Below are 16,271 nucleotides of genomic sequence, written 5' to 3'. Positions count from 1 at the left end.
GAGAGCGGTAGTCCAAAAACTCACTAAGTCCTAGCATCCGTAATTAGTAACGTTTAGCGTACACTTTATCGCCAGGCTGTTGCTTAATCGCCATCGGCTATAAAATGCTATTAGAAATTGTGTTGCCGGCTATAGAAGCTATTGGAAATCTTACAGCCGGCTATAGGTCTAATTTTGGAACACAGATTCTACTACCAATTTTAACCAGGGCGCCAATCTCCAGATTCCAATATCAAACCAAGATGGCCAAGAATATTATAAATGAGCGTTTTCTCGTAAAAATGGGTAAATGCATGCAAAAATATAAGTCAAATGCGTATTATACAAACTACAAGTCATAACAACTGAAATAATAAATCACTCTGGATAATTTAAATTCATAGCTTGGCTGCCCTTCCGGGCTCTAAAGCTCCATAATCTAACCTCAAAATTACCGACTTGTCCGTGCTCTCCTTATACTGCCGTGCTAAGAATAGAACGCCGTATGAGCCTCTAGACGTTGCAAAATTTTCTTCATTAAAAACTGAAATTACTGGGAAAATTGTGAATATTCTTTTCCAAAATTTTCAGAAAATTTTGTATGCAATTTAATTAAAAAAAAAAAAAATCTGAAACTTTCAAGGTAAAATACGCATGAATGTTGTCAAAAATACATGTTTGATAAAGGGAAACTTGGCAACTCTTGAATGTTCATGCGGCGTTCTTCCTTAGCACGGCAGTACTGCCATACTAAGGAGGAACGCCGTATGAACCATCAGACGTTGCCACATTTCCTTCAATAAAAACCTAATTTACTGGGAAAATTGTGAATGTTTTTTTTTTTTTTTTTCAATTTTTTTAGAGAATTTTGTTCGCAATTTTGTCTAAAATGTCTAAAAATTTTAAGTATAAATACGGATAATCTTTTTCAAATACATGTTTTATCCGGGGCGATTTGGCAACTCTCGAATGTTCATACGGCGTCTTTCCTTAGCACGGCAGTATGTGGGAACTCAAGTTTCAACCGGGAGATAATGTAAAACGTTAGCTAAAACGACAGAGCGTGGCAACGCCACACGCCGTGAAAACCCCGAGATAAGTCATTGATTGTCCCTGATTGTTTGAGGCATAAAAGAGCGGTGGAATACTGCCACTCTAATGTCGCATCATCCGCTCATTGAAAGTCGACGCCATTAACGCTCTACCTACTTTTTACTTGCTCACACGTAGCAGAGCTGCCTGATGATTCCCCCCGAGGAGATGGAGAACTCCGAGCATTGCCGGAATCAGCCGAATTATTGAGTTACTTTTCCCGCGCGTTCTCCGAGCCCCTCCTTGGGGACGAACCACCGAAAGAGGCCCAATTTCACCAGGTGGAACCATTTTGAGGAATATGTCTGGTTTTGAAGTGACATGCTCTCGTTTAAAATATGAATGAATCTAAGGAGGAAGAGAGATCAAAAGATGAAGTAAATAAATAAATAAGCTCATGAGTAGGCTTAGTGCATGGGTTGTTTTTTGCTCGAAAGCATCAATGACGAGATAATGTATTCAAAAATACAAAAAAATTGCCACTTCAAATGCACAAAGCTTAAATGCACGAAAAAACGTCGGATTTTGGTGACCTATCGCTGCTGCATTGTCATATTACACTTTAAAGAAACGTTTTGGCAATGATTTATGGAAAATATATTTAGCTCGATCTAACAAAAACGTTTCGGTAAAAATAATTTCCGACTCTCACGTAACCGAAATGTTGAAAAGGTGTGGACATATTTGAAACAGATAAATCATTCTTTAGAACTCTGAATTGTAAACGAAAATGCAATAAAACTGTTTTCTGTGCATTTGACTCTGACTATTCTAAATGGACTGTTACAGGGACCCCATGGCAAAATGGTGTCGGTTGGATGAAAATCTGACCAATGATCGGTTCGATTGTTTTAGCTGCCGGAGGAATATGTGCGATAAGCTTCTTGTGTTCATCTACCTAATTCTTGACTGTTTGTGTACGCCTATCATGTGCCTTCCACCATTCATCAAAATTGGTAAGTCCTTATGATATGAAGTATGTTAGTATGGTAGTGTGGTAGTCTATGGTAGTACGGTATATGTATGCACGTTTGTCGTTCTTGCTCTAGAAGTTTCTCATCCATCGAAATTCGTCGTCTCTTGGACGGAGGAACGTACACTAAAAAAAATCCCGGTGTATTTACTAAAAAAAGGGTAAAATTACCAACAATTCAGGGTTCTACTTGATCCCAGTTTTTTCTTGGTAAAATTACCATTTATGGAATTGGTAATTTTACCGAGAAATCTCGGTAAAATTATTGAATCGTCTCGGTAATTTTACTGGACCTTGGTAAAAACGCAAATATTTTGTTTCGACTGGGGTAGAATTACCGAGATAAAATGGCAAAGTTACCAGGAATGTATTACCAATAAAAGTGGTATTCTTACCTGAAAAAAAAAACAGTAAAAATACCGGTTTTCAGGTAAGCTTACCAGTCTGTCTTGGTAAAATTACAAATAATTGGTAAAAACAGTGAGATGGTATAGGTACCAACGGACCGTGGTAAAAACGCCGAGAATTTTTTTCAGTGTAACTCTATTCTATAAAAATTGACTCGAACAGTTTAATATTTTACGAGAATTTACCTGTGTAATTTTTGTCCGATTTTTGCACGAGATCAGAAGAAAAATCAGTGAAATTTTCAGTGGGAAAGACCCAAGATTTTCGTGGTAAAGATGCAGTTTGCGAGAAGAAATTTGACAACATTGAAATGTAGTTCCGTTCTTTCGTGGAGGAAACAAAGAATCAGGAAATTAGTGGAGTTGACCTTCAATAGACTGTTAGTGCGGAGGTTTCTCACTTGTGTTGTCTCTGATAAAATCGTCGTTGGGTGAAATAAAATTACATTTTATTGAGCGATCAAATTTTTACGACAAAATATGCCTACATTTTCCTCTTTTTTATAGTTCAAAGTAAATAAAAAATCGCAGAGCTTGCTCAACTGTTAACGCGAGGGGAAAACAGATAAACCCAATCTATCCTGCGGCAACTTATGAAACAATTCATTCATACTCGAATACTGAACCAATGAGCTACGATAACTGCGAGAAAAAATCAGCTCTGTCGTTAACAATGAGGATTTTCTACCGAAACCCATACCTATCTTTGCAATGGAAAATGTGAGTTTTCAGGCGAGCCTAGAGATGTTCCAAAATGAGGGCACCACGGGGTTCATGTGAAAATGAACATAATCCTTTTTTTGAAGATGCGGGTTCGTTTTTGAGCGAGGGAAAAAACGGATGCATAAAAATGCAGCCCGCAGAAAACATGTCACGAGTGGGGAATAAATTTCGGTTCTCGAGGAGGGGGAATCTGGGTGGAAGCTGTCTGTGTCAAACACATGACTCGAGGCATTGAGTATGCCTCTCTCGTCCGAGGGGTGCCGAGTTCTCATCACTCATCGTTTTATCGGTCATCTATGCAAGTCGCTTCTCCGATGACCTGCATCCCGCAGTGCTAAATATTTTACGACGTGTTCGGAAAATTGACCTTCGGATTTAACGCTCCCAGTCCAGTGGCAATTCTCACAAGCTGGCAACGCTTCCATTTAACTCTATTACAAATAATCAATTCTTGGTGAAGTAGCCTGTCTTGCTTGGAATCGACAGATATTGATTCTTTCACAAAATTTGGGCAATTGCTAGTGTCTTAGTCAGTAATTTATACAAAAACCGCGAGTTAGGTTCTTAAAAGTCAAATCTTTAAACATAAGGGAAATAAAATTCACATGGCCCAAACGCTACACTTGTATTGCTACAAGATTTTTAGGTTTTCGACTACTCATAATGCGAAAAAAAAGCTGAGCTATGAGCAGACTTTACAAACACAGGTCATGCTCTAATAAAAAAAAATGTGCAAGAGGATGTTAATATACAGCAATTGTATTGTATAGCAATAGATGTCAATTGCTACATCAATATTGTATTTCCGTATCAATATTGTATTGCTACTTTCGTTCCATTCACATTGCCTGGTCAAGTTTTTGAGGGCAAACTGGTCAGGATGAGTAACTGTGCGAATGAAACCGAACAGAACGAGCGAAAGCAACGCATGTTGATCCCAAATCGCTTCCATAAGCCTATATCTAGATTTTAGAAGAGCATAGAGACTGTAGTGAGCACCGTGATAGACTTCTTAGCAGGTAAAAAATTAAGCATCACAAGCACAAGCTTCCTCACCAAAATTTCATTAAGAATGCCAGGAACATATAGAAAAAATTTAAAATCGAACTTATCGGTAAAAATTCCTCTAATCAGTGCTTGAAAATCAACTCTAACGCAAAAAAAATCAATGTTCACTTGAATATTAAATTGGTCTTTCATTAATTTCAGTTCCTCTCGGGTGTACATGGTGATTTTCTCATTGTGCTGAATCTTTTGAACAAGTATTTGAATATCACGTATGAAAAGAGAAAGGATATTTTTACGAAAAAATTATAGTTACCAACTTTCTAGATGAAAGTATAGTTTCCATGACCGACTTAATTTCACCTTAATTTTGGTTTTTTCCTCGGTAGAAAATTTGAGATTGGTTATGGCGAATAGATAAGAGCAAAACACAGTATTTCTAAAGTAATTTAAGTATTACTGCAACTGAAACAGAGAGTGAGATAAAATGTTCTTTACATTATTAATTCGGGCGGAAAGTATCCCGCGCCAGCGGTTATTGTGGATTCAACCCTCCTTCTCAACCGCGAAGGATCACACTCGAGGCGTCTTGAAGCGAATGGAGTAACGTCTATTATACTGATGAGCTCTGGATCACGTAAAAACGCTTAGGTTATGGGGCTCATTAGCAAAATGGACTCTGTTCCGTTTGCTTCAAGTTACGTCTCACTTTTTACCGCCCAGGTTTTCATAATCGTCTCGCTTTCCGCCAAGATTCCAGCGAAGTGAAATGCGAATCGATATCGCAATCATCTGATGCGGGAGCTGAGCAGAGTTTCATTCCGATGCTGCACTAATAAGGAAAACCCCCTAACGACTCCCCGGGATCCGCACTAACGAGTTATAAATAAGCCACGAGGGGTGTTGTACACCGAATGTGTCCGAATATTAGCATGGAGGGATAAGAGGGAAACAGCGGATGCTCCGGTAAAACCGTATCGGGGATCCGAAACGTAAATCCAGGCAAGTGCCGAAAACTCGGGTGCAGTACTGCCGTCCTGTGGGAAACGCCGTATGAACTCGTAGACGTTGTCACATCTTCCTCAACAGATACGAATTTTCTGGAAAATTTTTCTTTTAAAATTTCAGACAGTTTTATTTGCAAATGAATCGGTCTCGTGCAGAGGGACTTACGCGTCAGTCCAAAATTTTCAATTTTCCCCCAATTTTTGGCATTTTAAAGGGCACTTAAAGAGTTCCTGAGATTTTATTTTTATTCTGAAGGAAGGAGGAATACATTTATATATATGTGTGTCCTTCTTGAAGGTAAAACATCAAGTATCTCCTTAAATAATGAAAATTAGCGGTAAAACATTCAACACTCATTTTAAAATATTTCCTCACTTAAAAATGTCACACGGATACCTACCTCGGTCAGCTGCATGCTTGTCTTCTTGTTTTAATTTTTAAATCGTAGCTTTTGTCCCAGTTGAGAAAGGACATGTAATTGGCTCGAAATGTCCTGGTTGTGTTTCTCTACTCTGTTTTTAGCCTCTAAAACCAATTTGTAGCTTATTTCATGTATTTTATTGTCATAAATTCGGGCTATTGTATTGTGTCCCTCTTATCACTTAAAAATTTCTCAGTCCGTCTAATTTTCTTGAAAAAGGGCGCAATTCCGCAATTCAAATTCGCCTTGAAGCGCGCTAAAAATAACTCCCAAAAAAAGTATTTCAGAACTTCAATTTTAAGAGATGTTGGCCTATTTTGTAAACACTTAAGAACATTTTCAATCATCATGCTCGACGAGAAAATCAAATTCTTTCCACTTTTGTGAGATTTGGTTCTAGGGAACGACGCCCTTCAACCGGGGAGGGACTTAATCTTAGGAACCAGATATCTTTAAGAAAAAGTATCTATCTTTTCTCCAAAATGGGTACTTTATCGGCAGAGCTTTCTCAACATTCAAATGTTCTTATGGTGTTTTTCCTGAGTACGGCGGAGCATCGCTCACGACCCTTAGGGCGTTTCCGTCGACCGCTCCTGAAATCTTCAATTGCATCCGAGTTCCGGTTTGTCTTTTGCGTCGCCCGTCTCTCGGCAATTCTAATTTACGGATACTTGTGTAATAGCGTGTAAGTGACCGATGTTGCCGGACGGTCACGTAAATCGATAATTTCCCCCATGAAACAATGATATCATGCGAGGGTCTGGTCCTCCAGAATTATTTGCCCCTTTTTCAGCAATGGAAATTACAGTCGTAAATGATGCGCCATGATGGAGCCGTGCTTCGGACGAATACGTATGGCGTGAACAATAAATACAGCCACCTGATCAATCTTTGTAACGGTGAACGGAAATCACGTTGAGCACATCAGTAATGTTTAAAATCCACCTCTTGATTCAGATACTGTTGAAACATTTTGGAATCGGATTCTGTGCCGGAGACTAATACTGCCGTGCTAAGGAAGAACGCCGTATGAACATTCGAGAGTTGCCAAATTTCCCTCAATAAAATGTTTATTTTTGAGGAAAGGTATGCATATTTTTCCTTGAAATTTTCAGGGACTTCAGGTGAAATTGCGAACAAAATTATCTGAAAAATTGGAAGGAGAATATTCATAAGTTTACCGGGAAATTTGTGTTTTATCAAAGGAAATTTGGCAACGCCTGATGGTTCATACGGCGTTTTTCCTTAGCACGGCAGAATAACCCCAAGTGATAAGAATGCGGAGCTGAATCTTTTCGCCTTAGGACGTGATTTTCGCTGTTGGCAAGCGGAATCTGCTCTTTCTACGGAGTGCCATGCGCTTTTACAGTACACGTTACCGTTGGGTTATAGGACATTTCGTCAACGATTTTTTGTCCGCGCACCTGTTTTTTCCAGTAATTTACGTCCATTTTTTCGGCACGGGAGCTTTGGTCTACGTGCTAGTTGAGACCCAAAGTTAATTGGCCCACATGTAAATACTAACGACAATTGCTCGCGACGTTTTTGGATGAAAATATATGATGTCTTGGAAGAATGAGGGTTTGATTGTTTTTTTGTTTTGTCTGTTTGGTCCAACGGAGAATAATATATAGTTGAGAGTTTTGGTAAAAATGGGGGAGCGTCAATTCCATGACACAAAATTCACTAAAACTCTCTACACCTCTTTGGTGTTACAGGACTTAATTATATTTCGAGAAATTCCCTCCTTGTTTTACCTGAACCGGATAAACCACTATATTTGCCTAAGCTATAGGCTCCTAGATTTTTCCTGTGTACGATAAGTATCCTGATTTATTTTGCGAGGAAAGATCTGTACTTTTAAAGGATGCCTGTCATTCTTAATAAGTTCAATTTCGTATGCAACACCTCTGTTGTGAAATTGTTGCTTCAGGCGCCGCCGCACGGCGCGGGCGGGCGGGCGGCCAGCGCGAAACGCGCATTGGCGCCTACAAACCTAAGTGGATACTTCACGCATTGTGCAATGCGTGAAGTGTCCACTTAGGTTTGTAGGCCCCAGTGAGCCTCTTGCGCTGGCAGCACGCCGCTCCGCTCTGTTAGGCTTTAATATTTATACTCGCATATTCAGCGTTTTTTAACTCATGATTTTGAAATGTTTGCACACTCTGCATAGATTATTCTCATTTAAATCTATGGGGGAAAAATATGTATCACTTTATCAAAGGAGAATAATAATATACTGTGTGTTTTTTAAATATTGGTGGTTTCGTGTCAAATTTAATGATTTCCAAAGCACTTTAATCTTTTCTTTTACATTTTGTGCTTTTATTGTGCTGCAGCGAGGTGTACGCGCAACGAAACGCTCAAAATTTGACATATTTGACTCTAAAAGATCGATGTACAAATGGGTTAAAACTATATATTGCGTGCTTCTTGGTTTTTTTTCCCTCTTTTATTCATTTTTGCAGTTTCTGTCGGCACAACTGCGGCTCATTGAGATTAATGTCGCTTGGAAAAGGTTTTAAAAATATTTGTCACGTTTTAAAAATAATATAAATGTTTTCAAAATGAAGTTTCGTAACGAAAAAATAAAAAAAATTACCTGTGCATATGCAAGGTATATTGTACATTCAATATTTTAAGGATAGAAATAAAACCAAGTATTCACCAATGACAATTTAAAAAGATGATTCAAAAGGAGAAAGTAATAGCATTTCATTTAGAAAATGAGCAACCATAACAACACCTCCTTCTCTCTCAATTTCTCATTTCCATATTGTCAATATAATTTTACATACCGACTAAAATATAACGCTTGGACAAGGTCACTGTTGCTTATTTTACGTGTTAGTCCAGTCAATACAGCACAAATAGGGGCTAAGTAGAGACAATTTCTGAGGAAACTTTCTGATATACTATTCCTATGTATTTTTCATCGCTGAATCCGAATTTCACATTTGCGAACAAATCTGAGGCGAGCCAAAGCCGCCATCTTGAAAAAATGGCCGAAATTTGCGTTTTTCGGCCAAAGAACCGAAATAACTCGTATATTATTGAAATTACGGCAAAAGTAGTTATTTTCTAAATTAAAGTACATAAAATTTCCATTAAAAAGAGTCCAATATGATTAAGATCGGATGATAACAAATGCCGTTACAGCGTTGCAAAGTTTCAGGCAAGTATTGAGGTTGAGCAATTTTCGTAACATTCCCTGCAAAAAGAGAGCTTTCATGGCAATTAATCATTAAATCGTAATGAGTGTAAGTATGAAATATAAAAGAAGTGCAATTTTGAGTTCTTGACTTTCAAGAACGGCAGTGGATAAGGAGGGGGGGGGGGGGTCCGGTATGAGCGCAGCTGCAGGGTCCTCCGTTCCTCCCCCATTTTCATGGCCCGGGTGTGCCCGGTGGGCCTTCGTTCCCCGGTTATCAGTTTTTCTGTCCTCCACAGGCACCTTTTCCGGAGGACAAATACTTGATGTGCCTACGTATAGGTATATTCGCTGATAACAACAATAGCTGCCACCAAGCCAAAGAGACAGGCACTGCTAGCTTGTCAAAAAGATAATAGTGGGTCTAAATTTTGAGTCCGTTAAGTTTAAGCGCGCCGACCGCTGTGATCCAATCAGCAGTATGAGGAGTTTAATTTGAGTTGAAAACGATGTTGTTCCAATAAACCCTCTCTTATTATTTCGGAGTTATTAAAAAATCAGATGAGGAGCTTCAAAATTTTTAGTCGCACGAACTTCCACCCTATCCACTCTCGCTATTTACCGCAGCAGATGTCATGCGTAAAGTTACTATGTTCACATTTTATGATGCATTTACACCATGTCATGGTTCCCCCTTCGCCTCATTGCCTCTTGTTCCATCCTCGTCAATCTCTTCCTTTCACTGCATGTCATAGTCATTGTCCGAACATTCAGCGTCTTCTGGATCATCTACGTCATCCCCTTCTTTTTCCGTTAAAAGTGCGTCATATTGACTATTTTCGCACGAGCCATGGCAATATTCGCATATAAGACTGCAATGAAGGCCTTCCCTCCAAAAATCGCGGGCGCCGCGACTTTCTTCAATGCACTTGCACGAGATCTTGCTTAAAATTTCGCTCGTGGCGGGATTTTCCAAGGTAATGATGGGGATGAGGTCATTTTATTCTACCACCCCCCAGTCACACGCGTATTTCTTGATGATCATCAATTGCTATGTACTTGAGGATAGGAGCATGAAATGTGGTAGCATTCTCTGAAGATGGAAGACAAGCGAGATTTTGTACATCGTAAAAAAAAGTCCGTACATAGCTTTCATACCTAAATTCAGCCAAAGTTTTTTTTCTACTCACCCTTGTAGCTAAACGATCTGAGTAAAAATTATTTTCCTGCTTTACAAATTTCTTCTTACTTTAAGGCTGATTTTTAAGCATCTGAGTTGGCTGCGTGGTTCTCCAGGATTGCTAAAAACTTAACTTTGGCTTGTCTGAAGAGTGGTGATATTGTGTCACACCCACTAATGGCATGAATGAACAGTACGTGTTCGGCTTTCACTTCATTTTGAAGGCTGCCTCGGTTGAAAAGTATTTAAAGAGTCTCACCTTTGCCGGATTTTAGAGGGAAAGCATTTTTGACGTTACGTGACTGAGCTGTGAGGAGGACAAGAAGATCAATATATTTTCCCACAATGACAACAATTTCGCCTTGTTTTGCCGTTTTCAAGGCCTTTGAAACTATTTGATTGTGTCAGTGACCTCTTCTGCTTGAAACACAGACATGGTTGCAGCCCTGAAACGTTTCATGAGCCTTCGGATCAAACGGGATTTGTTTTTGCCGTTTTTCAGAAAATTTGCTCGTGATGTTACTGGGACCATACTTTCATGGAATTTTATTTCCACTGATGAAGCTTGTCCTCTTCGCCATCTTCTAGGTCTTTTCGTGCTGCATCTTATAATATCCTAGGGATAGTCGCCGAAAACGATCACAGAATTAGCGGAACATACTTCGATTTTACGTAGGACACGTGGTTATTGCATCTTGATGAAAATGTCTCATTTTGTCTCCAAATCACTCGATGGAGCAAAAAACGGACATCTATGACATAAGTAGGATTCTTGTTGTCAATTTTATCTATACACCGTGTAAATGTAAAAAACATATCATAAAATGTGGAATTCGCATGCCGTCTGCTAAGTTCAACAAAAGGGTGAAGGGTGAGAGTACGACAAAAAATGTTGAGGTTCCTAATCTGATTTTTTATGAGCAGTTATGCCCCGAAATAATAAGAGAGGTTTCATTGGAATAACATCGTTTACAACTCAAATTAAACTTCTAACCCGGAGAACGAAGGCCGACCGGGCGCCGGGCGCACCCGGGCCATTAAAATGGGGGAGGAACGGAGGACCCTGCAGCTGCGCTCATACCGGACCCCCCCCCCCTCCTTATCCACTGCCGTTCTTGAAAGTCAAGAACTCAAAATTGCACTTCTTTTATATTTCATACTTACACTCATTACGATTTAATGATTAATTGCCATGAAAGCTCTCTTTTTGCAGGGAATGTTACGAAAATTGCTCAACCTCAATACTTGCCTGAAACTTTGCAACGCTGTAACGGCATTTGTTATCATCCGATCTTAATCATATTGGACTCTTTTTAATGGAAATTTTATGTACTTTAATTTAGAAAATAACTACTTTTGCCGTAATTTCAATAATATACGAGTTATTTCGGTTCTTTGGCCGAAAAAACGCAAATTTCGGCCATTTTTTCAAGATGGCGGCTTTGGCTCGCCTCAGATTTGTTCGCAAATGTGAAATTCGGATTCAGCGATGAAAAATACATAGGAATAGTATATCAGAAAGTTTCCTCAGAAATTGTCTCTACTTTACCCCCTATTGACTGGACTATGTGGGCGTTAACTACTGGACAAAAAAGGTGCGCGGACAAAAAATCGTTGACAAAATGTCCTGAAACCTACCGTTGCCAAAACACAGGGGAAAAAATTATTTAACAGATTTTTGGGGTGGCTGTGAGCCCCTTAAAAAGCACTCTTGGAATAAATTTCATGGAAGAAAAAAATCGTATTTGACCCATAGAATATGCTACTGTCGTTTGGCTCACCCTGTATATTGCCACTTCCTATAATTCTCCGAATAAAACTCTCCAGGAATGTCCCCCAAGAGAGTGTCTCAGAGATGGCCCAAGCAACCTACAACAAAAGTCGTGAAAAGTGCTCACCGTAAGTCGCGGTTTTTAACTGCCTCTGTTTCTGATCCAACCAGAACCAGATCAATCTCCCTGTCTCAGTCTCACCCTATTTTCGGGAGCAAAACTTACAAAATGCCGGAAGGTTTCCTTATTCGAAAAGACTCGTCTTCTCCAATGGGTTTGTTGTACGCAGGGGACGAACAAATAGATAAAGAAACAATTTTAGAGACAAATTTTATTCTAAAGAATAAAATAGAACGAAAATGACCATGGTCAAATCAAAAAGTCTGAAATCCACGACTTTGACCACAATTTGCACAGTTTGGAAGATGCTTTTTTAAATTTCCAGCGTCTGAGGGTAGTTTTTTGTCACCGAAAACGAGAAAACGGCAACTTTTTCAGACAGTCCGATAGTTACCGGTACATTCCAAAGGTTGCCAATTCTTCATTGTTATTCATTTGTTTTCCTCACGAGCGGGACATGATCTTTGATAGTTGTTCATGCCTTGAGTTCTTAGGGTGTATCATATGAAATCATAAGATCAACGTGTCGTGTAACGCGTATCATCTGAGGCGCGAAGTATTTCGAGAGGTTAGACCGCGAAGCGGTCCGGGGCGGAGCCTCCTAGTACTCTAAAATAATATCGACATTGGTTGATCACGATTGTTCTGAACTGGTAAAATTATTTGTGTTCTTGTGTTACTCTTGGGTAAAAATATAGTTAATTTCCAAGTTTCAAAGCTTTACTTCAATCAGGTAACAAATTAGAGGGGGTGGACGGGACTTTTGGAACACCCTGTATATTGCATTTGGTTGTTTTTTACCAATAGAGAATTTTACATAACGCTGGCACTAGCCCCTTCTCTTTTTGTAACGCAACGTAACGGAGGCTCATACCTCCAACCTTTTCCCCTCTAGAACGTCACGTAATTTATGAACGCTCTTTTAGTGCACAGCCTGCAGACTCTACAGTAGTTTATGTCTGATCGGTGCTTTGATGCAATGCAGTGGCGATTCTCAAGCGTTGGCAACACTGTTTCCCTCCATTTAGATACATGTAAAACAATCGATCTCGGTGAGGCAGCTTGCCGCACCTAAAACAGTGGCGTGGCGTGAATTGCGATATATCGATTGTTATGCCATTTAAACCTACGGTAAAGAATCGATTAACAGGGTGTTCGCAGCAAACACCTTATTAATCGATTCTTTACCATAGGTTTAAATGGCATAACAATCGATAAATCGCAATTCACGCCACGCCACTGACCTAAAATCGATATTTCTAATGGATTTACATACGTAGAGGGAAGCAGGGTTGCCAACTCGGAAATTCACCACTGGGGTAATGTTCCTCTTCACCTCGCCCAGTCCTCGCCCTCGGACGAGCCCCCCAACGTGACCAAAGTACCTTCATTTCCGGAAACCAGAGCATACGATTTTTCTTTGTGAGCTCTTCGGGGGCAGGATGACCCAGTATCTCAACTCGAATGCAAAGGGAGGCGTGCCCGCGCGGGACCCCGCGCAACACCCGGAGAAACCCTTAATAATCGGTGCCGACTCGGGGGATGGATCCCGGAGCCATCCGATCGGCTCCAAATGTTTCCCAGCGTCCCGGAAATCTCCGCCGAAACGATGCGGAAACTTCGCCACTGCTATGCAAATTACGGGCGGCGTTATTGAAAATCCGCGCTTCGCGTGTATCCCATTCTCCCGCGCTCGGGAAAAACGCCGTATGAACCTCCAGGCGTTGCCAAATTTCCTCGGATAGAACACGAATTCCCTGGGAAACTTGTCAATATTTTTCTTCCAATTTTTCAGAGAGTTTTCCTAGTATTTTCATCTAAAGCTCCTGAAAATTTCAAGGGGAAATATTCATGACCTCCCTCGATAATAAACATTTTATCGGAAGAAATTTGGCAACTCTCGAACGCTCATACGGCGTTCTTCCTCAGCGCGGGAGCATTCGTATTCATATCAGCCGCTCCTTCCCCGCTCCACTTTTTCTTAATCTTTGACGAATCGCTCGAACTGTTGTACACATCAGCATAAATATCAACTCTCGACTTCCGCCTGGCGCGCCGCGCCTTCGTCTGGCTCCGTACCGCGCCGCTGAATTTTGGGGCTTCCGATATGAAAAATCTAGGGCATTATTCCGCCCTTGTTCCGAGCTCGCCGTGGTAACAACCGTGCTCGAATTAGTGCTTCCCGGGGTGCGCTTGTGCGTATAAGTACCGAATCTTTTTGACCGCATCATTGCGTTGTGGTCATCATTGGTATTCTGCCGTGCCAAGGAAGAACGCCGTATGAACATTCGAGAGTTGCCGAATTTGCCTTGATAAAGCATTTATTTTTGACAACATTTATGCATATTTTCCCTTAGGATTTTCAGATATTTTAGATTAAATTGCGTACAAAATTTTCTGAAAATTTTGAAAAATAATTTTCAGAATTTTCTCAGTAAATTCTGTTTTTATTGGAGGAAACTTGGCAACGTCTGAAGGTTCATACGGCGTTCTTCCTTAGCACGGCAGTATTGTGGTGCGACCACGCAGAAAGAAAACTCAACACAAAAGTTTGGTTAGTACGGGAAGTGAAACACAAAATAACCCAAGCCTTCGATTGTCTCTAGGGTTTCTCAGTCTCTCCATTGTTTTCTGCATTCAATTTACCACTTTGAAAAAAAAATGGTATGCTGATTCAGCACCTAGGATGTCAAAAATACGTCTGGTGATCCTGAGACGCTACCTTGATTTCCCACGCAGTTAGGATGTAAAGTTAACTGCCAGGGCAGTGAAGGCAGCATCTTGGGATCACCAGACGCATTTTTGACATCCTAGGCGCTAAAACAGCATATTATTTTTTTCAGAGCACAAACTGTAGGAAAATCAACAGAAAATTTGGGCTGGTTTGTGTTTCACTTCCTATCTTTAAAAGTATCGTAAAAGACACTGGAAATACTTTAGTCGACTCTATGATACAAGGAGTGAAATTGGTCTTTCAAAAAGCGGGTGGTTTGAAACTATACGAATGCAGAAAATGCTGATTTCTCATTCAAGAGTAGAAATTGGAAATTTGTTCATTGTTTACCGTATAATATTTTGATGAGAAGATATATGATATGAAGGTTCATTTTTTCCCTGTCTGCTGGCCCGTTTATCACTCTCAGCGCGCACTACAGTTGGATGTATTTATTTCAAAAGGAACCATATCCACTCTAATATGAGTCCTAAAATTCATAAGAACACATGCATGTCAGAGCTTGTATCAAAATGGATACAGTTTTTTTTCATCTAAGTACGTCCAGTTTTCACTTGAGAGAGAGCATTCAAAATCCGGTAAGCTTCCCCGTGTTGCTGAATAGGTGCGCTTGTTTCGTCCATTTAACGGTCGTTCAAAGTCTAGAGAATATATACATTTGTTCTATCTTAAAAAAAGTTATACGTTTGGAAAAAATCACCCGTAAAAAGTCGTAAAATCCTGAGAGCACAACATGTTTACCTTCAAGATTTCATAATTCAAAGTTATCCTCGAACATAAACTCAATGCCCGAGGCCCCGTTCACACCCCGAAGAATTTCTAACTGACGGTCTTACCTCATCGATCAAATAGAAAACCAACATCAAAGCACCGCTCTTTATAATCCGTTTCGGCAGAGAGTAAGGGTAGATACCTAAGATAGAGAACATTTGGGATAATTTTTATTCGGAGTCCACCATCTCTCGCAGGAAAAAGAGGTTTTCGGCTCCAAAAATGAAGCTTTGGTGTGTGTGGCCGCTCCTGTACATCTATTGCCAAATCGTAGAGAATTCACTTAATTGTGGACAGGTGTAAACGTATAACGCGAGAATGTTCACTAACAAGAAAAAAATTATGCATTTCTTAATTCAACGCTTTCTTCAATTAATATGTAATTCAATTCTGATGAAAAGCATCAGTGTTACGATGAAGTTTCGACTAAAAGTTTTTTCATCGTGTTACTGAAGATTTTTATCAGCATTGAATTTTATATTAATTGAAGAAAGCGTTGAATTAAGAAATGCATCATTTTTTTCTAAATCTTTAATCATTAATGTATTACTGGTCATTTTTACAAAAAAACAATATCAAGCTTTATTTAAACGCGGGTTAAGAATGAATCTTTTGAACAGAGATACAACATCAACCGGTGTGCTAGGTGCTACATTTAAAGAAAAGATGTTGAGCGGAATTAGCTTTTAGAGAAGGCGCGGGACCTAGACATCAAGAAGGCGTCACAACGGGAGATTTTTTTTTGGGGGGGGGGGGGGGGGGGGGAGAGGGCGGGATCGATATATCGGCATAAGTCTCAGTGCCCTGGCGGCCGGTCGCCGGTCCTCCTCGGAGCAAGTAGATCGAGAGGCAAGTGCAGTGAGGGAGCAGTATATAACTTCGAAAAAATTAGAGCGCCTTCAATTTTTTAGGACGCAACTCATACACCCGTAGAG

At 40.0% G+C, this 16,271-nt stretch overlaps 1 protein-coding gene across 7 annotated transcripts in view; it reads left to right on the top strand.

Annotated features, from left to right (window-relative positions):
• Positions 1-16,271, top strand: part of LOC109042226 (glutamate receptor ionotropic, kainate 2) — a 103,211-nt gene that overhangs the window by 19,855 nt on the left and 67,085 nt on the right. For all 7 annotated transcript variants that reach the window (XM_072300338.1, XM_072300343.1, XM_072300341.1 and 4 more), the window contains exon 2: positions 1,861-2,027. In XM_072300338.1, coding sequence (XP_072156439.1) covers positions 1,868-2,027 — 160 coding nt within the window. In that variant the 5' untranslated portion in view covers positions 1,861-1,867. The remainder of the gene's footprint in view (positions 1-1,860; positions 2,028-16,271) is intronic.

This window comes from Bemisia tabaci, chromosome 5, assembly GCF_918797505.1.
Source record: "Bemisia tabaci chromosome 5, PGI_BMITA_v3".
NCBI classification, from domain to species: Eukaryota; Metazoa; Arthropoda; class Insecta; order Hemiptera; family Aleyrodidae; genus Bemisia; species Bemisia tabaci.
This window is presented reverse-complemented; position numbering and strand designations above follow the sequence as displayed.